This window comes from Spermophilus citellus (assembly GCF_964194105.1).
Source record: "Spermophilus citellus genome assembly, chromosome: 3".
In the NCBI taxonomy this organism is placed as follows: Eukaryota; Metazoa; Chordata; class Mammalia; order Rodentia; family Sciuridae; genus Spermophilus; species Spermophilus citellus.
In genome coordinates this window covers 226426438-226451654 of record NC_138184.1, presented here as the reverse complement: position 1 = coordinate 226451654, position 25217 = coordinate 226426438, and the positions used below count along the sequence as shown (strand labels likewise).

At 42.1% G+C, this 25217-nt stretch overlaps 1 protein-coding gene and 1 long non-coding RNA gene across 5 annotated transcripts in view; one reads left to right on the top strand and one right to left on the bottom strand.

Annotated features, from left to right (window-relative positions):
- Positions 1 to 17660, bottom strand: part of NUB1 (negative regulator of ubiquitin like proteins 1) — a 29847-nt gene extending 12187 nt beyond the window's left edge. The window contains exons 1-8 of one of the 3 annotated variants that reach the window (XM_081282956.1): positions 17572 to 17660; positions 14946 to 15063; positions 10713 to 10880; positions 9209 to 9267; positions 7936 to 8006; positions 5942 to 6124; positions 5664 to 5755; positions 3913 to 4019 (exon numbers count right to left, since the gene is read on the bottom strand). In XM_081282956.1, the coding sequence (XP_081139082.1) occupies positions 3913 to 4019; positions 5664 to 5755; positions 5942 to 6124; positions 7936 to 8006; positions 9209 to 9267; positions 10713 to 10880; positions 14946 to 15063; positions 17572 to 17645 (872 nt within the window). In that variant the 5' untranslated portion in view covers positions 17646 to 17660. Of the gene's footprint in view, positions 1 to 3912; positions 4020 to 5663; positions 5756 to 5941; positions 6125 to 7935; positions 8007 to 9208; positions 9268 to 10712; positions 10881 to 14945; positions 15066 to 16396; positions 16844 to 17429; positions 17437 to 17571 lie in introns of those variants that run through there. The other 2 variants (XM_081282957.1, XM_081282958.1) reach the window with 2 other exon arrangements.
- A 288-nt stretch (positions 17661 to 17948) lies between these two features.
- Positions 17949 to 25217, top strand: part of LOC308643142 — a 90014-nt gene continuing 82745 nt past the window's right edge. The window contains exons 1-3 of one of the 2 annotated variants that reach the window (XR_014020708.1): positions 17949 to 18042; positions 18213 to 18322; positions 21493 to 22310. This is a non-coding gene — a long non-coding RNA (uncharacterized lncRNA). Of the gene's footprint in view, positions 18043 to 18212; positions 18323 to 21492; positions 22311 to 25217 lie in introns of those variants that run through there. The other variant, XR_014020707.1, reaches the window with a different exon arrangement.

Below are 25217 nucleotides of genomic sequence, written 5' to 3'. Positions count from 1 at the left end.
GTTTTTCTCCTCAATATGGGTTATATTTTCTGGTTTCTTTGCATTCCTGCTAATTTTTTTTTTTTAGTTGTACATGGACACAATACCTTTATTTTATCTATTTATGTGGTGCTGAGGATTGAACCCAGTGGTGCCTCATACATGTGAGGCAAGTGCTCTACCACTAAGCCATAACCCCAGCCTGCATGTGTGCTAATTTTTAATTGGAAGCTGGATTATTTCTGTGTTGCTAAATTACTGAGCTTTGTTAGGGCTGTACTTAAGTTACTTGAAAACAGTAACTTTAATCTACTGTTCAAAGCTGGTTTTTAGGCTCTGTTAGGCAGGACTAGAGTAATCTTTGGGGTTAATTCTGCCCTATTATTGCGGCATGACCCATCTGAATGCTCCGTCTGTGATTCCAAGTTGTCCACTCTGGCTGGTGGGGTACAAACTGCCCCTGGCCTCTGTGAACAGAGAGGACTGTTCTCTCTGCTTTGTTCAGGCAGTTCCTGCCCAGTTTGGGGGTGTCCCCACACACATGTGCTGAGTACCACCTGTAGACTCAACAGCTGCTCTAAAGCTCTCTCCTCTCACCTCCTGGGCTCTCAGCTCATCAACTCAGAGGAACCATGAGGCTCTGCCTGGGTGGGCCCTCCTCCCTGTACTGCTGGGAGCTGCTCTTTTATACATTTGTCAAGTTTCTGAGGTGCTTCCAAGTGAGCGGGTAAACAGTCCCTGTTATTTCACCTTGGCTGAAAGCAGAACTCCCATTTTCAGTTTTAAATAGGAAAGAGGGATGGGGGTGTAGCTCACTGGTAGAGTGTGTGCCTAGTGTGCACAAGCCTAGGTTCAATTCCCATACCACAAATAAACAGGGAAAGGAACTATTTTTGGTCACACTACCCATCATACCCCAAGACATGCAAAGCTATGACAGAACTTCTAGCTTACTAGGAGAAGGTAGGGGGGAAAATCAAGTGGGAAAGAAAACAGAACAAGTTTCTTGCACCTAGATTGCTGGCTGGCATCACAGTTCGTCTTCCTCAGGATGAGGTTGCAGTCACACAAAAAGAAAGCTAACATGTTGGCCAGAATCAACGGATCCTCAGGAAACCAACAGCATTCTCCACTGTTACAGTTTGGATTTGAAATGTTCTACAAAGGCTCGGTCCTAAGGTGGGGGGAACCTCTGAGAGCTGGAGGTTAGTGGGAGGTTTGAAGACATTGGCTGGAAGTGTACCCTGGAAGGGAACTGTGGGACTCCAGTCTCTCTTTCCAGCCACCCGAAATCAAGCCTCAGTCAAGTCCCCACCACCATGATGTAATACACCACCACAGGCCCAACCAATGGGCCAAACAATCAGGGGCTGAAACTCCCAAAACTGTGTAAAAAGAAACCTTTCCTCTTCATAAGTTGATTATCTCAGTTATTTGTTTCAATAATGGAAATCTAATACATCTACTTAAAAAGAATTGACAGCCATTACTTGATTATTGTATCTAGTACCTACTGAATATGTCGATGTACTATGAACTGAAGATACAGTTATTTCTATTCAGGGGTTCTCTTGAGACTTGAAAATTACTTTAAGGTTTTGTCCACCATAGAAATATTAAGAAAGACTGACACAGATAAGCTCAGATCATCCATTTCTTGACAACTGGTAAAGCTGGAGGATGAGTAAAAGGGAGTTCATTATACTAGTTTCTATTTATATGCATATTGGAAATTTTTGATAATAACAATTATAGGCACAATTATGAAATAAAATGAAACATTTACCTGAATTTTAAGGACCCAACTTAAGAATCCCTTGTCTGCAGCAGCACAGAATGAAGCTGACACCAATAAGGAAGCAGATACAGACAGAGCAGGAGGCCCCAGAGGCTCCCAGCCCTGTTCTCCCTGTTCCCAGCCTCACTCATCTCCTCCTAAATATCTGGGACAATAAAGTCCTTCTTTGTGGAAGTTAGCTTAAGTTGGGATTTGTTTAAGACTAAAAGGCACTGACCAAAGCAGCAAGTAAACTACACGTTTGTATTTATCTTTTTAAAGTATAGAGGATTATCTTAGAAATTTACCAAACTGGAAACAAGTTCACACTGAAGTTAACTTACTTACTTTCTTTTTTGATACTGGGGATTAGACCCAGGGGCACTTAACCATTGAGCCACATCCCCAGCCCTTTTTTGTATTTTACTTAGAGACAGGGTCTCATTGACTTGCTTAGGGCCTTGCTAAATTGCTGAGGCTGGCTTTGAACTCTCAATCCTCCTGCCTCAGCCTCCTGAGCTGCTGGGATTATAGATGTACACCACCATGCCTGGCTGAAGTTAACGAATATTAAGTCTACTTTACAAATGTTTAATATGCTGAGATTATATAGTCTCTAAATGCAATTTCCTCTCCTATTAGGAGCTGGGTACAGTGGTGCACACCTGTAATGCCAGCTACTTGAGAGGCTCAGTCAGGAGATTTACAAGTTTAAGGCCAGCCTGGACAACTTAGCAAGACTGCATCTCAAAATAAGATTTTCGAAAAGGGTGGAGGGGGCTGGGGATGTGGCTCAAGCGGTAGCGCGCTCGCCTGGCATGCGTGCGGCCCGGGTTCGATCCTCAGCACCACATACCAACAAAGATGTTGTGTCCGCCGAGAACTAAAAAATAATAAATATTTAAAAATTAAAAAAAAAAAAAGAAAAAAAGAAAAGGGTGGAGGGTTTAGCTTGATGGTAGGACGCTAGCATAGTATGCATGATGCCCTGGGTTTGATCCCCAGTACCATGAGAGGGGGAAAAAAAAAAAACAGACTCTGGTAAATTGCTGATCTCAGTGTGGAGACTGTCTCAGAAATGTGTCTTTGGGCTCCAGAGATGAGAGTCTACAGAGACTACCAAGATTATATTAACAGGGCCAGAGGAGCAATCTGCTAACAAAGACAGCAAACTTGTACACCAAAGTTTGAAAAATATCATATGTTTTGTGTTAAAACTCATTAGTTAATACTAATACTTTTTTAAAAAAGAACATAAAAACTGACTAGTCACCATTAGGGGACTGGTTGATTCTGAAAATGAGGAGAAAGAAGCCAAGTACTTTGATCTCTTTTTTGTCCAAAACCAAATAGCTGATGAGGAAAAAATTCTTTTTTTTTTTTTTTTAAAGAGAGAGAGAGGAGAGAGAGAGAGAGAGAGAGAGAATTTTTAATATTTATTTTTTAGTTCTCGGCGGACACAACATCTTTCTTTGTATGTGGTGCTGAGGCTCGAACCCGGGCCGCACGCATGCCAGGCGAGCGCGCTACTGCTTGAGCCACATCCCCAGCCCGAGGAAAAAATTCTTGTTTGTGTGCTACTGGGGATTGAACCCAGGGGCACTCTACCACTGAGCTACATCCCCACCTTTTTTTATTTTGAGACAGAGTCTTAAATAAGTGGCTGATGCTGACACTGAATTTGTGATCCTCTTGCCTCAGCCTCCCAAGTTGCTGGGATTACAGGTATATATCACCATACTCAGAGAGGAAAATTAATTCTTTTCAGACAATTCTAACAATAAATGCAGAAGGAATAACAGAGTATCAATATTTTGCATCCCCTAATGAAACAATGGATTTGGGGAACAACCATCAGCATCTATATGAAAACCATCAGGAGACATGCTCATGGGGAACTTTGTAACAGACAGGTCAGGCAAGGAAATGTTTGTTGTAAAAAAAATAAGTGCATATGCTTATATAATTCTTTCCTGTCCAGGGAAGAAAGGTGAATTAGAAATACAATGGGAAGAAATCATTCACAACTTGTCTACTGCATAACTAGTCTTCTACATCGACCACTCTCAGTCTGAAGGCACAGGGAAGGGAGGTGCTGGGCATAATCTGGACCATCTTTCTTAAAATTGGATTTCACCAAGTACAAAAGTGCCTACCAGAAATATTTGTCAGCGTCCAAAAGGCATGGCAAGGCTATTCCATATTCTTTTCTTTTCAGGAAAGCTCGGCCCTTCTCATGATATCCCATAGCTAACATAAGGGCCTAGGAAAGAATATGGATTTTTAAAAAATCACTTTAAAATATAATAAAACAAATTATATTGAAAGTATATTAATTCTAAAGAAAACCAAATAAGATGAAAACAAAAAGCAAGATCACAACTCAATCTAAAAGCCAAAATTAAGAAAAATATAATTGAAGCTTAATTAAACACTGAAGCCCCAATTCACCCTGGCTGACGCGAGCACAAGCAGCACCTGTCCCTTTGTTTCTAGTTTCTCCTGGTATCTCTGACCTGGGTCCACTCCTAGTACTCTATGAGACTGCACATACGCATACAAAACAGCACCCATTCATTCTTACATCCTCTTTTTAAAAAGTGGTGGGTTTTGTTTTGTGTTGTTTGTTGTTTCAGAGGAGGCCTCAATCTGTGCCTGGTCTGGTCCCGAGCTCCTGGGCTCGAGCGATTCCGCCTCACTCTCCCAAGACCCTAGGATTACAGGGCAGGACACATTGCCTGGCAATCACTTTCCATTCTCAGTCATCATGGCTTTTCTGAAATATATTTCAACTCCAGTATTTCCAAAACCATTTTTTAAAAATTGCCACAGAGGGCTGGGGCTGTAGTTCAGCAGCAGAGCACTTGCCTAGCAACACTAGGCACTGGGTTCCATTCTTAGCACCACATAAAAATAAATTAAATAAAATAAAAGTATTCTGTTCATCTAGAACTACAAAAAAAATTTTTTTTAATTGCCATGGTTTGGACAAGTGTCCCTCAAAGGCCCACATGCTAAATAAAACTTGGTCCCCAGGATGGTGCAATGGGAGGGGTGGGGCGGGGGTCCTTAGGTAATTAAGGGTGCACTCTCAAAGGGGACTGTGCGATTCTGGCTCCTTCTAGCTGATAACATAGCTGATAGCATAGTTTTGCTCTGCCACATACTACCACCATGATATGCTTGCCTTGCCACAGGCCCAAAGCCATAGGGCCGACTGATCATGAACTGGAGCCTCCAAAACTATAAGCCAAAATGAACCTTTTCTCTTTATAATTATCTAAGGTATTTTGTTACAGTTATGAAGGGAAGCTGCCAAAAGTGATCCAAATTTTTTGAAACTCATTGATTTTTTTATATTTCAATTTTTATATAATTTATATCTTATAAAGATTTTTCAAAAAGACCTAGATATCATCATTTACTATAAAACAACTATAGGTAAACAGACACCAACCTTTAAAAAAAAAAAAAAAAAAAAAAACCTCAATCCACTGACAGTGCAACATCAATTCACAAAGTTCTGATATTAAAACTTACATTAAGTCAGGCCTTGTGGCACATGCATGGCTATATATAGTCCCAGCTACTCAGGAGGCTGGGTCAGAGGATCACTTAAGCCCAAGAGTTTAAGACCAGCCTGAGTGACATAAAGAGGCCCATCACAAAACACCCCAAACCCCCAAAATTTAACTTTGTTAATTTTAAACACAATAATTTAAATAGCAAAACCCACTTCAAACTGTCTCTTAAGACAGATAAACTAAGATTAGCTAGACCCCTAGTCATTAGAGCTCTTCACTGTAAGAAGCTACTGGGCCTTGGCTGAGAAATGGTAACAATACAAAACCACCTCTGTTATGACAGCAAATCCAAGAACAAGCCCCTGGTGTCTCCTAGTACTTACTTTTCTCTGTGACGGAGGGATTTTGATGGACCTGCCTGTCTGGTTTGCTATGTCTAAGTACGGTGTGGTTTCTGGATCCACCACCATCTCAGCTGCAACAAAACCAAAGGAACTCTATTAAATTCACAGTCAAACAGCAGAGAGAACATTGCAAAAGTTTAAGACTGCAGGGAAGAAACCTCCACAAGGGACGTGCACACCACCACACTCTGGTCTGTGTAATCCCTGCTGCCTTCATGTATCCAAGTGAGGTGGCCAGTCCAGAGCTCTGCTGATACCTCTCTCTGCCAGTATCTCCAGTCCTCTCTTTGTCCTCTGAATTCGTTTTTCTTTTAGTTCTGCCTCATTCTGTTCTTCTTCCTCTGCCTGGAAGTTCTTCCGCACATCCTCTTCAGACTGCTTCAGCTCCAGCACCATCGCCTTGACATTGTGAGTCACTCCCTGCTCTTCCAGGCTTTTCCCTGTAAGCGTCAGATTGAGCATCACATAAGCTCGGGGGGAAACAGTCCATTTCTGAAGTTAATGGAGTTCTTAATCTTGCATCAACACTTGCAAACCACAAGGCCACATAACTGGCAAAATTATGCTGAAACTTGGTTGTGTAACTGTTACTATGAAACAGTGTTAAAATCATCCAGTGGAAACGGACCCAAGTTCAATTTCCTTTATTCTAAGACCAAACTGAAGCCACAAACATTTGGGAATCTATTACAGGGAGAGCTAGGAAGTATAAAAGAAAAACAAGAAAGTATAATTAATACACAAATTTTCCTATTTTCTAGTTGAGAAATAACAGACACAACTCAGGGAGATGGACAGGAAGCCTCAGCACAGTAGTACACTATCAGAGGTGATCTCCTGTCAGTTAAAAACAAAGATCATGGTCTCCTTCCTTTTTTTTTAACTGTGATCCTGAGTGAACTACTTATCTTCCAGGACTCAGTTTCCTCACATATAGTATAGAAAGGATGGCAAAAAAATCAATGAAACTGAACCAAGGAAAAAAATGACAAAATCAAAAGCTAGATCTATGAAAAAGTTGTCAAAATATAAACCCCACAAAAATTATACCAAAGATGCACATAAGCAAACAAAATTTAAAAGAGTAAACACAGATACAAACATTTTAGAATAACAAATACTATGTGCTATAAACAGATTTGAACACATTCTGGAAATATTTAGTTGGACAGATGAAAGTCCTCATACACTAAGCTGATATATAAGAAAATGCTGAATATCCCTGTAGTCCAAAAGCTGGGAAAAGCACTTTTTCAACAAAACACAAAATGTAAAACAAGAGATTTGATAACAACAAAATCAAGGATTTCTGTCCCATGAACAACACCACAACAGAACAGAGATTAGATGACAGAGAAAAGGGATCTGTGATGCGTAAGACACACAGCGGCAAACGGCTGGAGATGGCACAGGAAGGGAAGGCGAGAGTGGCCGTGAAGGGCCACAGCGCATCAAGCTGGAGACAACTGGATTCGTGAGGCCCCAGAACTCACTGGAAACCGATCAAACCACAGAACTGCAGGTACCATGGCAGAGCTGATGCCTCCCAATCTCCACTCACCCTCGCTCCAAGCCCTCCCCTCCGAGCCAGTGATCTGTGAGGCGCTACAGGAGATCCCTCCCCAGATGGACACCTTCCCATTTCCTTAGGAGAAACACTGTAGGACCGAGTAAGGCAGATCTAGTCCCCTGAATCAACAGCCGTGCTCGTGGCATCTGGGGCTCAAGAAGCCTGTGGTGTGGCAGCCATCCCAGGTGGTCTGATGTTACCAGTGTCCTTCCTTCACCCACTAAGCAGAGGAGCACCTCTCCCCACCACCAAGTTACAACAGGCAGAAATGTCTCCTAATGGCAGAATGAGCCTGGCTGGGGACCACAGCTGTGACTTCAGCGCTGACTCTGCCTGCCCTGCAATCCCTCGTCTTCCGCACTGGGCCCCTCAATCTGGGCCCCACATGAGGCCACATCAGCCGGGGCCTCTCCCAAGTCTTCCCTCTCAGCACACACAGACTGTAGCTGACCTCGTGATGAGCATCTCTCTTCTCCTCTAGCAAACAGCAGGCAGTGAGTATTTACTGGGAAGCTATTTTCTGCTTTACATTTTTATTTAGTGAACTTCAAACTCAAGTAACTGGGGATTATTTAATAAAACTAGATATTTTTAAATACAGGAAAATCAAGAAAAAAATGGAAAGTCATTATTTCCATATTAGCTTTATGGGAAAATTCTGCATTCTCTGCTATAACATACCTAGTTGAAGCTGTTTCTTATTTATGACAATCTTGATGTAATTTTCTTGAAATCCAAAGGTTTCAGCTATTCTGCAAAATAAAACCAGTGAAAACTGTAGGAAAGCAAATTTATTTATTATACACTAAAAAGATTTTAATCATGATAACCATTTTATACTCTTATTCAGAAACACCAGGATCTCAATCCACTGACTCACAGACATCACCTCACTTTAACAAAGCTGGCTCTCTAGTGGCAATCTGAAGCTCCAAGAGACAGTCCTTTTCCCACTGTTTTACTGGGTGTTTCCTCATGCAGTGGGACCACTGGGATGTCTATCCATTTGGGCAGGAGGGCCTTCATTGCACACCAGGATTAAAAACTACCTCAGACCTTCCAGGGTCTCCCCAGGAGGACCCCCAGCAGGGGCTGATCCCTAGGATCTATTCATGGGTGCTGAAGGAAAGTTGTGTCTTGAATCCATCCCTAATTGCCCTGAGGTAGACCAAAAAGGAAAATGAGACACTGAATGGCCCTGGAGACCTCAAAACACCATTTAAAAAGATACAAGTAAGGACTGGGGACGTAGCTCAGTGCTGGAGCACTTGCCTAGCATGAGTGAAGCCCTGGATTCCATTCCCAGTCCCCCAAATAAATTAATTATATATATAAGGAGATGAAATACTTAACCAGGGTTTTCACTAGTGACACGCAGGTCTATTTTTAAATTTATTTATTTATTCTAATTTGTTATACATGACAGCAGAATGCATTTCAATTCATAGTATACATGGAGCACAATTTTTCATGTCTCTGATTGTACACAAAGTAGAGTCACTCCATTCATACCTTTATACATGTACTTAGGGTAATGATGTCCTTTTTTTAACTAAGAGACAATAGTCTGAAATCAGCCAAAACATTTTGCTGAGGATCACAGAAAGCTACTGGTGCACTAAGGGATGGAATTCAAAACCAATACTCTGTGATGCCAAGCCGTCTCCCCATTTCTACCCTATTCCTTCATTCAAACACCCAAGCCCTCCTTTGAGGTGCATAGTCTCCATCTCACCCCAAGCTCCTCCAGGAGCAGAGAAGAGGGTGCAAGTCTCAGGCCACCACTGCCTATCACTGAGTCCAGATAAGCCACTCCATCACAAGTTGCAACTTCTCTGACATAAAAGGAGGATGAGAGCTGACCAGCCTCTCTTACAGGATGGTCCCAGAGGATCTGGTGATTGAGTATAAAGAAGGGCAGAGCACCTGGGACCTGGAGCTCACAGATACTTACTTAGACCTCAGATCTCTGCCAGTGATGTGCAATCGGGTCTCCAGTAAGTTTTTCCTGTCCTATTTAAAAACAAAACAAACAAAATAAAATGTACTTAAATTTAATACCAGTTACAGCTGTTACCCTATGAAACTGGAAAAGCTGGTATCACGGATATAACATAGGTCACTGCCTGCCTGGAAGAAAGGCCTAGTAAACACAAGCCAGCACAGACTCACCCAGTGACCCGAGTGCCCTCAAGGGGGCAGCCATGTACCACCACCAGACAGGGCTGCTCACCGGGTTTGTCACAGGGCCAGCTATACTTATAACCAAATTTCAGAACATTTTTCTACCATCATCCCCTCAAATAAACACCATGTCCTACATTCCCATTTCTTCCCTTTTTCTCCCCACCCCCTGTACTAATGTATGTTCCGTCTCTACAGATTTGACTATTCTAAACTCTCCATATAAGCAAGATCATGTGGCCTTTTCACTCAGCACATCAGGTTCCCCTGCCCCCCAATCAGTACACGGACCTACAACTCCAGCATGTTTTTTACTTTTAAATCTGAGATAGGGTTGCACTAAGTGGCCCAGGCTAGCCTTGAAATTGCCATCTTTGTGCCACAGCCACCTGAGCTCCTAGGATTACAGGTATGTACCACCATGACTGGCTTCACTCAGCAATTGCTGAAGGTGACCCAAGTTGTTTTTTATTTCTGTTTTTATTGTTGATTGAGTTTTTTGTTTTGTTTTGTTTTGTTTTGTTTGCAGTACTGGGGACTGAACTACTACTGAGCTAAAGCCTCAGCCCATCCATGTTGTAAATGTGTTTTTCATTCTTTCTTATTGCTAAATAGTTTCTCATTGTATGGGTGTGCCACATTTATTTATCCATTCATTCACTGATGGACACTTGAGTTATTTCCACCTGCTGGCTATTATGAACAGTGCTCCTACAATTACTGACATATAGATTCTTACATACACTTTTTTATTCCTTCTGAGAATGATTAACATGGGTTGGTCCTGAGAGGCATCTCTGAGTGCCCTGCCACAGTGACATTTTTACACTCAGACCTCTGAGGATGTGGCCCTGAGATGAGGTGGCCCCACCTAGGTCCCTTTGGCCCAGCTTAAGCACTCATTGGGCTGCCCTCTGACCTCCACCAGAATAGGAAACAGATAAATTCCTTTCAAATATGTCCTAGTGCATAAGGTTCTAGAAAACCTGATGTCCACTTTGACTTCCCAGTATTTCTAACCATTAAGCTAGAAAGAGATGGAACATGACACAGAGCTCTGTGACGTTTCAGAGATCCTAGAGAAGCAAGCTTGCCATGGGAGGCTGCCAGTTAAAGAGCCTATAACAACAACAAAAATGAGTCCACAACATCAAATGTCAACAGGTAAGGTAACTTAAGGCATTTAACTTTGGATTGTAGCTTTACAAAAACAACAATGTATTTGATCATAACACAAAATACTGATCCCTGTGTACACTCAGGGAATTACTCACTTTTCTTAGTCTTGAAGGTAAAAACACCTCAATTGTAGCAACCCCAGTTGTCTTGTAATTTTCATTTCCTGTCCCACGTTCAATTGCTTTGCAACGTATTTCTTCTATTATCTTTTCTACTTCATTTTCACAACATTCTAGTTTGTCAGAGTACTTCTTGGCAAGATCCTAGAAGGAAAATCAGGAAACACAGCTCAAATATGATAGCAATTCAAACTAGGCCAAACCTAGGAAAAGACATGGAGGACTCTGATGCGCAGAGGTCCCCACTGAAATGCAGTCATGGCTCTCAGAGCAGATCCAGGGAAAACGTAAAACATCTACAGAGAGACAGGAAAACAGGCTCAACAGAAGAGTAAAACTAACTGGAACTATCCAAGGGGGAAGGAAGGGTGGGGCATGACTTTTGTGACCTCAATATTTTAAGAAATTGGGATAGGGATGTAGCTCGGGGCAGAGTGCTTGGCTAGCATGTGCCAAGCCCTGGGTTCAATCCCTAGTACTGCAAAAACAGCAGCAGCAGCACAACAACAAAATATTTTAAGAAACAGTGAACTGTTAAACACCACTGGAAGGAAAAGAAAAAAAAGTAGAGAAAACATTATAATTTTTCAAACTTGTGAGAACAAGACAAGTTGAATAACTTTCTTAATGGAAAATTCTCAAGCAATGGTACTGGTATAAAATTGTTTACCAAGGAGAGCTTCAGATTTCAGAATGAAAAATTAAGAAGATTTAAGAAGCCTCAAAAAAGAATGTGAGCTAGTTATTACTTAGAAGTCACTATGTTTCTTTCCACTAGTGGCTTAATATCTCATTAAACATCTCATAAAGTTGTAAGCATCTACAGCCCATGCTTTCGTTAAATTTATGATGCCATACTATGAAGCACTAAAAATGATGTTGAAGTATATATTTATGACAAGAAAGATGTTCATGGATATACAAAGTTATAAAAAGTCAGAATATTTTATTTTTAGAATAGTAAAAACTTATCTATAATTCATTTTTGATAGTCACAAAGGAAAAGACTGGGAGAAAACTATTGATGATGATTAATGTGTTTTTAAACTGCATTACTTATGTTTTTTTAAATATTTATTTTTTAGTTTTTTAGGTGGACACAATATCTTTATTCTATTTTTTATGTGGTGCTGCTGAGAATCGAACCCAGTGTCTCACACATGCTAGGCGAGCGTGCTACCACTTGAACCACATCCCTAGCCTCTTTACTTATGTTTTTTGTGTGTACCACGAGACTACATTACAGTCAATGATGGACTGAACATGGCAGTAGTCCCATAAGATATAATGAAGCTACCGGGTGTGGGAGCATACGCCTGTAATCCCAGTGGCTCCAAAGGCCAAGGCAGGAGGATTGCCAAGTTCAAAGCCAGCCTCAGCAACTTAGTGAGGCTCTAAGCAACTCAGTAAGACCCTGTCTCTAAATAAAATACCAAAAAAGGTTGGGGATGTGCCTCAGTAGTTAAGAGCCACTGGATTCAACTCTAGGTATCAAAAAAAAAAAAAAAAAAGATATAGTGGTGTTGAAAAATTCCCATTGCCTAGTGACATCATAGAGTAATACATCACTCACATGTCTGCAGTGATGCCAGTGTGAACACACCTACTACACTGCCGGCAGTGTAAAAGTACAGCACATACCATTATATGCAGTAGATCTGCTCAATAATAATCATCAATGATTGTGTTATGGTTTGCTCACTTAGTGTACTGTGCTTTTATCATTATTTTAGCATGTACTCCCTTCTACTTACATTTTTAAAAAGCTTAATTGCCATGCCAAGCCAGCAGCAGCCCCCTACGTCTCCCATAAATCACCTAATGACACACATCTCAGAACTTACCTGACAGGAAGCACCCTGCAACCAGATGTACTATAGTGGCTAAGATGCCCTTAATCCCCAAATCCAAAATCCAAAGCCTTCTGAGTGGTAACATTATGCTCTGAAAGTTTCAGGGTTTTGGATCTTGGAACATTGTGGATATTGGATTTTCAGATTCTTGATGCTCAACTGGTAAAGTCTGGCCAAATATCCCCAAATCAGTAATGCTGAAATCTGAAATACTTCTAGTCCAAAGCATTTGGGATAGGGATACTCAATCAATACATGTTTGGGTTGTTTTATTTATTTTTTAAACCCAGGAGTAATTTTATCACCAAAAGGTGAGTCTTTTAAATAAAATACTTTTAAAAAAAAACTTAAGTGTAATTTTCTAGAAAACTTAATGACTACTGAGAGTGTTTTTTTTTTTTACCTTGTGACACCAACCAATTCTGATACCACTGGGTCCTGCTGTTCAGTTTAGTTCTGACACTAACTACCCAGAATCGGCATTAGACCCCACAGGCTGGACGGCTCAGTCTCACAAAAGGTCCTCACTGCAGACCCCAGGTGCCAAGTACCCAGTTCTCTGGTTACCCACACTTCTGTTCCACTTGGCTATAAAGTTCCAAACATTCCCCCTTCCGGATTTAATAATTCGCTGGAAATGACTCAGGAAAATGCTATGCTCATTATTCTAGTTCATTCTAAAGTTACAGAAGTGAACACTCAGATAAGATATAAAGGTGAGGTCTGGAAGGGTTCTGAGCAGAGGAGCCTCTCCCTCACAGGTTCCGTGGACGAATTTGTCAATTTAGAAGCAGATGTCCTGCCACCTAGCATTTTTATGGAGGCATGATTGATTAAACCAGGACCACTCATGGTTAACTTGCTCTCTAGTCACTCTCCTCTCCCCAGAGCCTAGAGAGTGGGCCTGAAATTTCCAAGGGTCTAACCAAGGAGCTTGGTCTTTCTGGTGACCAGCCCTATCCAGAAGCTGTGAGCCACCAAGCTTCATTAAGACGAAAGATGTTCCTATCATCCTTACCACTCTCGCAAGAGTAGTAACTGGGGACAAAGATCAAATATCTTATGTCACACCCATTTCTGAGCCAATAAACTATAAAACTCAGAATATGGGCTGCAAAGAAGGAAAGGTGACACCTGTCAGGACAGAGAGAAAAGAAAACAAACTCTGGTGCTGTCTGCCACCTCCTGATGGCACCACTATATTGCTACACATGACAATTTAATGCCCTCACAACAATTTATGGTCCCTGATAAATGTTACCTCATGTTCAGGATACCCAGACTCAGAAAGCAGAGAAGATCATGCTAGGATGTTCCAATATGGGAGATTTCTGTCAAAAATGAGTAAAGTTTTTCTGCTTAGAAAGGCAAGAAAATTTCAGTTTCTTGAAACATCATGTAAAATAATACCATTTCTGATGATGCCATAAAAAACTGTTAGAAAAAGTACTTTGGAAAAATGAACACTGATGGCCATAAAGAAATGGGAGAGGGAAGCAATTGTTTTATAGCAGAGGATGACGTCAAGGAGGACTGAGAGGCAGACCACGCGAGGCAGTGACATAATGGCACTGGTCCTAGTCAAAACTGGGTCCCAGGTGAGGAATTGTATGTAATGTTATGAAGGTATTAAAAATACCCTGCACTCCCACGGTTAGAATATGAACGGTGTTCCCCAAAGGCCCATGTGTTTAAAGGCCTGATGCCCAGTGTGGCACTATCGCAGGAGATGGAACCTTATAGGTGGGCCTATGGGAGGTCCTTAGATTTGGGGGTATGCCCTTGAAAGGGAACCCTCTCCACCCTCTCTGGCTTCCTGGCTCATAAAGTGAACAGTTTGTTCCACCACTAGCTCCTGTCATGATGTGTCACCCTTGCAGAGGCCCAAAGTAATGAGACCATTCAATCTTGGACGAAACCTCCAGAAGTATGAGCCTTTATAAATTGCCTCAGATACTCTGCTATAGTGACAGAAAGCTAAAACAATGCCTGAGAAGTTAGGTAACACAGTTATTAATAAAATACCAGTAAAAGGGCTGGTGATGTAGCTTAGTGGTGTAGCACTTGCCTAGCATGCATAAGGCCCTGGGTTGATCCCCAGCACTTTCCCCCTTTTCTCTCTCCCTTGCCCTGCAATATATACACATATACACACACACATATGGGTATTTATCTAAGTAAATAAAAACAAGCTTGTTGACTCCTTGTAAAAAGTGGGGACCTGCCTGTCACTACTGTTTTCTGTGATACCCAAAGTTTATATGGTCATACCTGGCAATTTCTTGTGACTCCAGAATCTTATTTACCAAGAAGATTTATAACACTGCTAATTATTTACATCTTAAAAGAAAAATACCTTTAATGCCAAACCAACTTCTTTATTTTCATCTGTATATGGAGGTTTCCAAAGTTGAATCCTGTCTTCCCTTAAAAACTGGGTCAATTTTGCTTGAAGATATTTCTTCTGTGCCATCCTTAAAAGCAAAATTGTACATCAATAAAATCTCACCACATTTATAACTCACCTAATATTCTCAGGTATTTTGTAGAATAAGCAGAGTTCTCTTCCTCCCTCTCCAGTTTAATCTAAATTACCAAGGTTTTAAATATCTCTAGACTTTTCTAAAAATATATAAAAATATATGTTCTTGGGGCTGGAGTTGTGGCTCAGTGGTAAAGCACTTGCCTCACACACGAGGCACTGGGTTCGATCCTCAGTACCACAAAAAAATAAATAAATATTGTGTCCATCTACAACTAAAAAATATTTTAAAAATATATGTTCAATTATATATAATACAAAACGTGATTCCAAAGTTGCTATTATGTGACAAGGATTATTATACTTTTCTATTTCTTACCCTGCTATTATTCTGTAATCTAAGAGAAAAGATAAGGAAAGATGAATACCTAAAGTAATAAACCTCTTTAAGCAACTAAATATAGAGTTGTAAATTCACTTGTACTTAAGATTATGTTTAACACAAAAGACCAACCATACTGGAAGTTAACATAAAGAAAGAATAGCTTGAACCATAAACTAGCAATAATATTCTCTATATCTGAATTTATATATTCTACTCTAAATTTATTTACACTGTCTCTGCACTCTGTCACACAATCCCTTGCTGTCTTGTTATTCTGTCCCAAGAATAACTTCACTCTTCCAAAGAGGCACATGCCATGAAGGAGATGTCAATGCATCCTGCACTAGCATAGTCACTCAAAGGGGTGTGTGAGAAGCTGGCAGGTATAGTACAGTGCTTTAGGGTCTGCCAGATCAGACAAGGAGTAATAAAAGTAAAAAGTTATCAGCTCCTGGATGATCAAGACAAGCTCTAGGGAGCAAATATATATATACAAATTATAACCTAGATAAGCAAAATTTTTTCTATTGAGGGCTGGTATTTCATTCTTCCAAACCTAGTTCACCTGGTTTTTGAAATGAGTGTATTAGTTTAAATGTATTCCATTAACAAATATTTTTAAAAATAGTCAGAGAGGGCTCTGTATTTTATATATATATATATATATATATATATATATATATATATATATAAAATATATTATACAATACATATATATAATATAATATATATATAATATATATTACACAATACATATATATAATATAATATATATATATATATATAATATATATATATAGTAACCCAGGAAAGAATTCTATATTTTCAAGTATTAACAAACTACTTCTCACAGTAAAGCTGAGCAGGACTTAGTAGCCTTAGCTTTTCAAATGCAAATAACTTAAAAGACCTCGTTACAGCTGGGCACAGTGATGCACACCTGACATCCTGGGGGCTCTGGATGCTGAGGCAGGCGGATCTCAAGTCCAAGGCCAGCCTCAGCAAATTAGACTCTAAGCCACTAAGGGAAACCCTGCCTCAAAATAAAAATTAAAAAGGGTTGGGGATGTGGTTCAGTGGTTAAGCGCCTCTGGGTTCAATGCTTATACACACACACACACACACACACACACACACAACCATTTATGTACTACTCATAAATCTTCAGAAATCCTGAATTAGAAATCACACAGGGTGCGGGGATAAGTTTCATGGGCTGCTTACTGGAAACCAGTTATTTGTACAGCACTCATTGGCCCTAACCAAGCCACTACCTGACAAAAGGGCCAAAGGATGTCACAAACCTAGCCTGTGTCCCACTCCAGGGAGTAGATCAAGAGCTCCGGGTCTCTACACCACATAATTTTTTTTTTTTTAATTAAGCCACTGTCTGGAAACTAACAAAACTTCAGTTATAGAAACAAAACAAGCTATGACACATACATTAAATCAAGTCAAAAGGGGAAAAAGTCTAATCAGCAAGTTTTCGACTTCAGCTGGAGAACTTCAGTCTTCTGCATGCCACACAGTGTTCCCCATCACGACCAAGACACCAAATCCTCCACTATCACTGCTTCAAACCGAAACTGGAACTGCTATCCGCGCGTCCTTTCACTTTCACTTCCTCGCTGCAGAGGAGCCAGCCGGCCGGGAGCCCCCTCCGAGCTGAGCGTGTAGACACGCGCGCGCACACACACGCACACGCACGCACACGCACACATCTCCTCCCAGGAGGTCAGGAGTAGAAGGAGACAGTCCCTAGAGCTGGTGGAGGGCGGGCCGGCGCGCAGTCCGGTCTGCTGGCCAGTCCCGAGGGCACCCGGGCAGGGGCGGGACGCGGCACCCAGACGGGCCGCCAGACTCGCACGGGGCGCTGGGGCTCCGTCTCCCCGAAAATGCACTGCGCCCGCTTTTAAATGCCTTGGCCCGGCCGCTGGCGCGAGCCGCAGGGCCGGAACCGCCAGCGCGTCCGAGCGCCGCCGCCGCCGCCCCGCCCGGCTCGGCGCAGGCCCTCGCCCGTCGCCGCCGCGCCGCGTCCGGCTGGGGCCGCGTCGAACCGCCGGAGCGGGGTCGCCGGGCAGCGCCGCTGAGGTCGCGCTGCCGCCGCCTCCTCACCTGCGCCGCCGCCGCCGCGCCCGCTGCGACCTGCCGAGTGCCCGGATGCGGCAGTGGCCGCCGTTTATTTTCATTCCGGGTGAGGCCGGCCCCGCCCCCGTCGCCGCCGCCGCACCGCCCTCGCGGTGCCCGGGAGGTGGGTGTGGGCGGGGCTATAGCGTGCTGTGGGCTGGAAGGGGCGTGGCTGTGGGCGGGGCTATCGCGGGCCCGTGGGCTAAGTCGGGCGTGGGGCTGGCGAAGGTAGACCCTGCGCAGGGCGGTGGAGGGGGCGGGGCGGAGGCGGAGTTAGAGATGGGGCGGGGCGGCGTAGTCAGGGGGCGGGGCGATATGGGGCGGGGCGCGATAGAGCAGCTATGGAAGGGGGCGTGGCAAAATGGGTCAGCGCTGAGCCAGACGCAGTGAGGACCCGAGAATGGGTGGGGTCGGGTCGGCGCTCCAGGCCCAGTGTCCGCGGTTTGATGCCCTGGTCCAGTAAGTGGACTTCAAAGGAGAATCTGGTTTTGTTTCTCCAAAAGCTTGTTAGGACATTGCAGTTTCCCCTGCATTAGGGTCTCGACCGCCCCGCACCCAGCCAACTGCTTGTACTAGGCCTGACCCTCCAAACTGAGGGATCCAACCCAAGACCTCTGTAATCCCACTAGGGCGAAGGTTGCTCTGGCGAAGATTGCTTTCCGAGGTCCCTTCTCCTTTCTCGCGCTGCCGGCCTACCATCGCCTACAGTACCTGTGGACATTCTCCTACTTCCAAGGAGGTGGTAAATGCAAATTAACTTATGAGCTGGGCTATGTCCTTATGTCTAGGTGAGGAAATAAGTATCCACAAAATGGCGATTGGTGAAATGCTCTGAGAAGGAGGGCAACGCCCAGGTGGTTGCGCACAGATTCTGGGCACAGCTGTGAGGTAGTTGGCACTCTAAGGACTTTGGAAGGCTGACAGACAACACAAGATAGGAAGTACCTCGCAGACCCCAGGAAGGTTGCTCCGATGAGGGTTTGGCCCCATCCAACTCCCAAATCCCTTCCTTGGACTGGCTCTAGCATTGTCATGGGGGAACTTGATGTCATAGATCCAGCCTGCCGGCAGATGACTCCCACTGATGCTGGCTCCAAGGGAATAATAATAATAACCCTACTTTTGTGAGATATTGTGGGCATTCAGTGAGATTATGCATGTAGAGCATGCATTAAATGCTGCTTTTTTTTTTATTAGGATAAGTTCATTTATACTAACCACTCTCATTTTTATGAGATTTTTAGAAGAGTATGGTTGTAGGATTCTGGATATCGGTGGCTCAGTTAGTGAGGGCCAGTTCCAAGAGGACGAGTCTACCAAGTTGGATGCACAGTGGAGTAAAGACACATGCCAGGAGTGTGCTATGGAGGCATGAGGTGACTGCCTCTGTGAGGAGCAGGTAAAGGGGGCGTGGAAAATGGGAAGAACTCTGCAATAGAAACTGAGCCCCGTGGAGGATGAAGGAGAGTTAGTTCCAGCAATGCTGCAGGTGAGCCAGAGGCACTGGAGAAGAAGCCCTGCCTGCTGTTTTTGCAGTGCCTGTTTCTCCAGTGCCTGTTAAAGAGTGGTGTTTTGTGGAGTTTGGGTTATTACCTGTGGATAGCTCAGCCTGTTGACTGACTGGGGGAGGCTCTTTAGAGAAGGAGTTAGGAGGTGAGCCTTCTAGCAGCACCAATATGTTCCCAAAATATTGTGAAAACTCAAGAAGAGTGCAAAATGTCACTCATTACCCAGAAAATTTCCAGTATTCGCTGAATTTGTGACAGACACTATGAAGAAGTGGGATCTCTTTGTCCACCTCTTGAATTTGGATTGGCCTCCTGATTTGCAGTGGCCAATTCAGCATTAGTAAATGTGTCAGAAGCAAAGATTTGAGGCCTTGGGGCTGCCCTCTCCTGCTGCAGACCACCATGTGAAAAAGCCTGAGCTAGTCAGCTGGAGTGTGAGCAACCACATGGGGGGAAACCAAGGGACCCCAGCTAAGAGCTGCCAACTTCCAAACATGCCAGGAAAGCTCAGCCAGGTCATCCAGCTGCCAGTGGCCACAGACACAGTGGGAGAGCCCAGAAGGGACCACCTGATTCACATCCTGTGAGTCATGAGGTAAATCAAATGGCCATCCCTTAAGGCCACGGGTTCAGGAATAGTGTGCTATGCAACAAAAGTGATCAGCATTCAGTCAAAGCAAGCTGCTGCCAGGTCTTATTCATTGGAGGGAAATAGTTATCCCAAGAAAACAGTATCTGCAAATATTTGTAATATTAAAAAACAATGTTTATGTCAAGTTGTTACTTTGTAAAGACTGAGTAAATAACAAACTTACTTTGTGAAATAAAACTTGATCCTTTTCTGAAGATACTGCAAAATCTACATCTTTCTATGATTTTAAGATTTCTCTATAGTTACATTAGTATGTATTTTCACTTTTAAAGTGGTTTTGTTGAGATATAATTCATATACCTTACAACTCACCAGTTCGAGTTGTATAATTCAGTGGTTTTTAGTGTATCCAAACAATTGTGCATCTATTGCTGAAAATAATTTTAAAGAATTCAATCACCTCCAGAAGAACCATGTGCCCATTTGCTATCCCTTATCACTTTCCCAACAAAATCTCAACTGTAGGCACACTTCCCATCCCCCCACTCACCTCTCCTTTTTTCTTCAATTCCTGTGGCAACCACTAACTCAGTTTAGTTTCTGTTTCCATGGATTTGCCTAGTTTGAACATTTTATAGAAATAGAATCACATAGACCAGGTGCAGTGGCCCATCCCTGTAATCCCAGCTACTCAGGAGGCTGGGGTAGGAGGATCACAAGTTCAAGGCCGGCCTCAACCACTTAGTGAGATCGTCTTAAAAAACTGAAAGGGCCAGGGACACAGCTCAGTGGGTAGAACACTCCCCGTAACTCAGTGGTAGAGCACTCCCGTGTTCAATCCCCACTAATGAGGGAAAAAAACCATATAATATGTGGTCTTTTGCAACTGGCTTCTTTCACTGAGCCTAATGTTTTAAAGATTAATCCATATTGTTTCATATGTTAGTACTTTATTCCTTTTTATTGCCAAATAATATTTTATTATACAAATATGCTGCATTTTATATATCCATGTATCAGCTCATGGACATTTGGATAATGTCCACTCTTTGGATATTATTATGAATAGTGTTTCTGTGAAGATTAGTGCACAAGTTGTGCGTGAACATATTTTCAATTCTTTTGGGTATATGACTAGGATTGGAGTTGGTGGTTCATATGCTAACTCTGTGTTTAATCTTTTTGAAGAAATGCCAAAGTATTTTCCATAGCAGCTGTACCATTTTGTATTCTTACCAGCAAAGCATAAGCATTCCAGTTTTTCCACGGTGTCACCAACATCTTTCTTTTTTTATTCTAGCCATTCTAATGAGTACAAATCGCTCTCTCTCTGGTTTCAGTTGCATTTCTTTACTGGCTAATTATATCGGGCATCTTTCCCTGTGCCTATTGGCCATTATTTCCTTTGCAGAAATATCTAATTAGATTCTTTGCCCATCTTTAAAAAACTGAGCTTTTAAATTATTATTATTGAGCTTAAGAGTTCTTTATGTATTCTGGATCTCAGGCAAGATATACATGATTAGCACATATTTTCAGGATGGAGTGGATTGTCTTCTCACCTTCTTAATGGTGTCTAGAAGCACAAAAGCTTTTAATGTTGAAGGAATACGTTGTCTGTTTTTTATATTGTCACTTATATGTTTGGTGGCAAGGCCATGTGGAAGGGTAGATCTGTAAACTTGTAGGAGATCAGCATGGCAGAATCCCAATGTACATTCTCTTTGACCCAGTAATCCAGCTTTTATTTTTCTGACTGTATTTTTATTAACCTGTCTTCTCCTTTTTTTTTTAAATTTATTTTTTTAGTTCTCGGCAGACACAACATCTTTGTTTGTATGTGGTGCTAAGGATTGAACCCGGGCCGCAAGCATGCCAAGCGAGCGCGCTACCGCTTGAGCCACATCCCCAGCCCCTAACCTGTCTTCTTCAAACATTGATATTTATTGGCTCCAACTGCAGTTTCTTGAGATGAAGAAGTCGTCCTGATTTGCATTTGTGTTTTTGTTGCTATGGATTTTGTGGTGATAAAGAATCAAGGAATATCTGATTTCACTTCTGCTCATCTAAAACTAGAAACTCCTTAAACACCCTCTGCATGGCAGTGAAATTTAATGCTGATTATTATCAATTCTGGCTAGAAAATCAAAGTAACAGGTGGCTTTGACAGTTCATCTTTTATAGTTGCTTTAATCAGAAAGATATACGTGTGCTGGATTAAGTTATATAGTGAACTTTTTTTTTTTTTTTTTGATACGGGGTTGGAACCTATGGGCACTTTACCACTGAGCTACATCCTCAGCCCATTTTATTTCTATTTTTATTTTTTATTTTGAGACAGCATCTTGCTAAGTTTGCTCAGGGCCTCAATACATTGCCAATGATGGCTTTGAAGTTGTGACCCTCCTGCCTCAGCCTCCTGAGTCACTGGGATTATAGATGAGAGCCACTCCACTTGGCTGAATTAATTGCTTATAGATGAAGTAGATTTAAAAAGGAAACAAGTGTAAGTGAAGTAAGCCAGTCCCAAAAATCTGATCCCCAAAAACCAAAGATGAATGTTTTCTTTGATATGAGGATGCTGACTCATAATGGTGATGGGGGGAGCATGGGAGGAATGGAGGAACTTCAGATAGGACAAAGGGGAGGGAGAGGAAGGGAAGGGGCATGGGGGTAGGAAAGACAGTGGGATGAGTTAGACATCATTACCCTAAGTACATGTTTGAAGACACGAATGGTTTGAAAATACCTGTATACAACCACTGACTTGAGAAATTGTGCTCTATATTTGTAATATGAAATGAATTGCATTCTGCCATCATATAATACAAATCAGAATAAACAGATAATTTAATAATAATAAAAAAAGAAACAAGTGCATTCTTGACTTTCCTATTTGTATATGGTAATTTCTAAGGAGTGGTTATAAATGGGAATTTCCAGGGACTTTGAATGATGACTCACACTTTCAGTTGATGGACTTTCACTTTCACTGGTAATCCTTAAAAAGACTCCTTTGATCAAAACTTCAGTGGGCCACCTAGTTCTTTCCAACTAGGCTGACCTTGGGCCTCCTTCTCTGTCCTTGTGGAATTCAGCTTGAACAAGAATCTTGCTAACTCAGGTTAACCAGGACCCCTTTCCCTAATGTTTCCTCTTATTAATTTTTCATCCACCTTCTCCATGATTATAAGTCCTCACTTGTCCTAGTTGGAGTCAGAGTGGAAGCCAGTCTCTCCCCCTGGGTGCAGTGGTCCCTGTGCCCTTTGCCATGGCTCTCTTGTATAAGGTCCCCTGATATCTGTAGCAAGTGTTGTGAGTGATATTTTTCTTTATTGCCCCATTTGGAGTCACAATCATGTTATTCAGCATTTTTGCTGGACAAGTAGAACATGGAAACCACAGAGAGATCAAGTAAATGGTGAGGATGATTTGTTCCCACCTGACTGGGAGTCTAGGACTTTACTTATTCTAGAAGATGGCACAAGCTGAAGAAGTTATGAAAAGATTGGATAAGAAGACTATTCTGATTCCCAGGGATCCTGTGCTAGGAGGCTATATCTCGGGGAAGATCATAGTGATTTTAAAAAGGGGACTGGCAAGCTCACTTGGGACTCAAGTAGAAGCCTCTGGAAGTGTATAGTCCTCAAGTTCTGTGTGCTGGTCTGAATCTCTGACATATTCTGGTCCCAGATTTTTAACCCAGGTACCTGAGTACATCTGCCTCAATGGCTGGGTAGGTCATGCTTTTGCTCTGGAAAGACATGGAAGTAAGGACAGAGATGACAGAATAAATAAAACCATGCTGTTAATAGTATTAAGTTAAATCCAGTGTTTTATTAACACTTTAACATGAAAAAGAAATTGACATAGAATATTAGTCTTGTGGTTTTAAGAAAGGGTGAGTGGGAACTAAGCAGATCATGGAAACAAGAAAGTGAATAATCATTGCTAGACTCACCCTTTGAAAAACCTTTTTTGGGGGCTGGGGATGTGGCTCAAGCGGTAGCGCGCTCGCCTGGCATGCGTGCGGCCCGGGTTGGATCCTCAGCACCACATACCAACAAAGATGTTGGGTCCGCCGATAACTAAAAAATAAATATTGAAAAATTCTCTCTCTCTCCCTCTATCACTCTCTCTTTAAAAAAAAAAAAAGAAAACCCTTTTTTGGAATAATTTTTTCTTTTTAATTTTAAGTACAGAAAACAATTATAAACCATATATTATTCATGACAATTTAAAGATAAAAGCAGAAGCCTCTACTATCCCTGTCTTCCAAATGAAGCTTCTTGCCTAAACTTCGTTAAGGATCCAAAGTTACTGGGCTCCAATGTCAGTGCTGCCCATTGCCCTACCAAAAATGGGGGAGACAGAAATTGCTGGAAGGAAACACTTTTATTCAAAGCATAAAACTTTGGGGGAATTTTAATGACGTCTGTGAACTCTCTTTGGGCACACGGAAGGTGCTGACCTCACTGTCTTCTGGCTCTACCATTTCTCGTGTCTGCTGACCATCTTAGCAGGCCATGGCTGGCTTTCTTTCTGGCTCTTTTTAACATCTTACCTTTGGGGGCTGGGGTTATGGCTCAGCGGTAGGGTGCTCATCTAGCATGTGCGAGGCACTGGGTTCAATCCTCAGCGCCACATAAAAATGAATAAAATAAACGCATTGTGTCCAACTACAACTAATTTTTTTTTTTTAATTTTTACCTTTGTCCTTGGTTTTCAGAGGTCCTACTATGATGCACTTGTATGAGTGACTTTGTATTCACTCTGCTTAGGAGTCGTAGAACTTACTGAATCTGTTTTAGGGAACTTGTGTTCTTGGACACGATCTCTTCAAATATGCTTCAGTCCCACTCTCTTTCTCCAGGAAATTAATTATACAAGTGTAGCAGACCTTCACTGTGCTGCGCCCCATGTCTCTCTAATGCTTATTTCTGTATTTTCCATTCTTTCTGTGCTTCAATTCAGATGTTTTCTATTGATTTGTGTGCAGTTCACTAACCCTGTCTTTAGTTTGGGTCTAATCCATAGAGTTCATAACTTTGTTTATCATACTTTTCAGTTCTAGAGTTTCCACTGAATATATTTTTTATATATTTTATACTCAAGTAAAGTTCTCCATATTTTCCCTGCTTTCTTTAATATGTCAATCACAATTATTTCAAAGTCAGGTAATTTCAATATCTAGGTATCTGTGGGTTTGTCTTCTTGTTTTGCTTTATTTTTCATGCACCTAGTAATTTTTCTGAGATGCCAAATGCAGCTTCTAAAATTTTAAGGCATGCAATGTTATGACCATCCTGGGAGTGTTCCCCTTTTCCAGTGCCCTGATCCAGTCAAGGACTCTGTGAGTCAAGGCAGGGTTGAGGGCTCCAGTTTCTAACGGGGAGTCCCCTCCCCAGAACTCCAGCACATCTCAAACCTGATCTCAGTTAGGCAAGTCCACCGGGACCTTCCTCGGCTCCTCAGAGGCTTCACACTTAGGTTTCAGTTGCTTGTCCCACACAAGCTTAGGATTCAGCAGACTG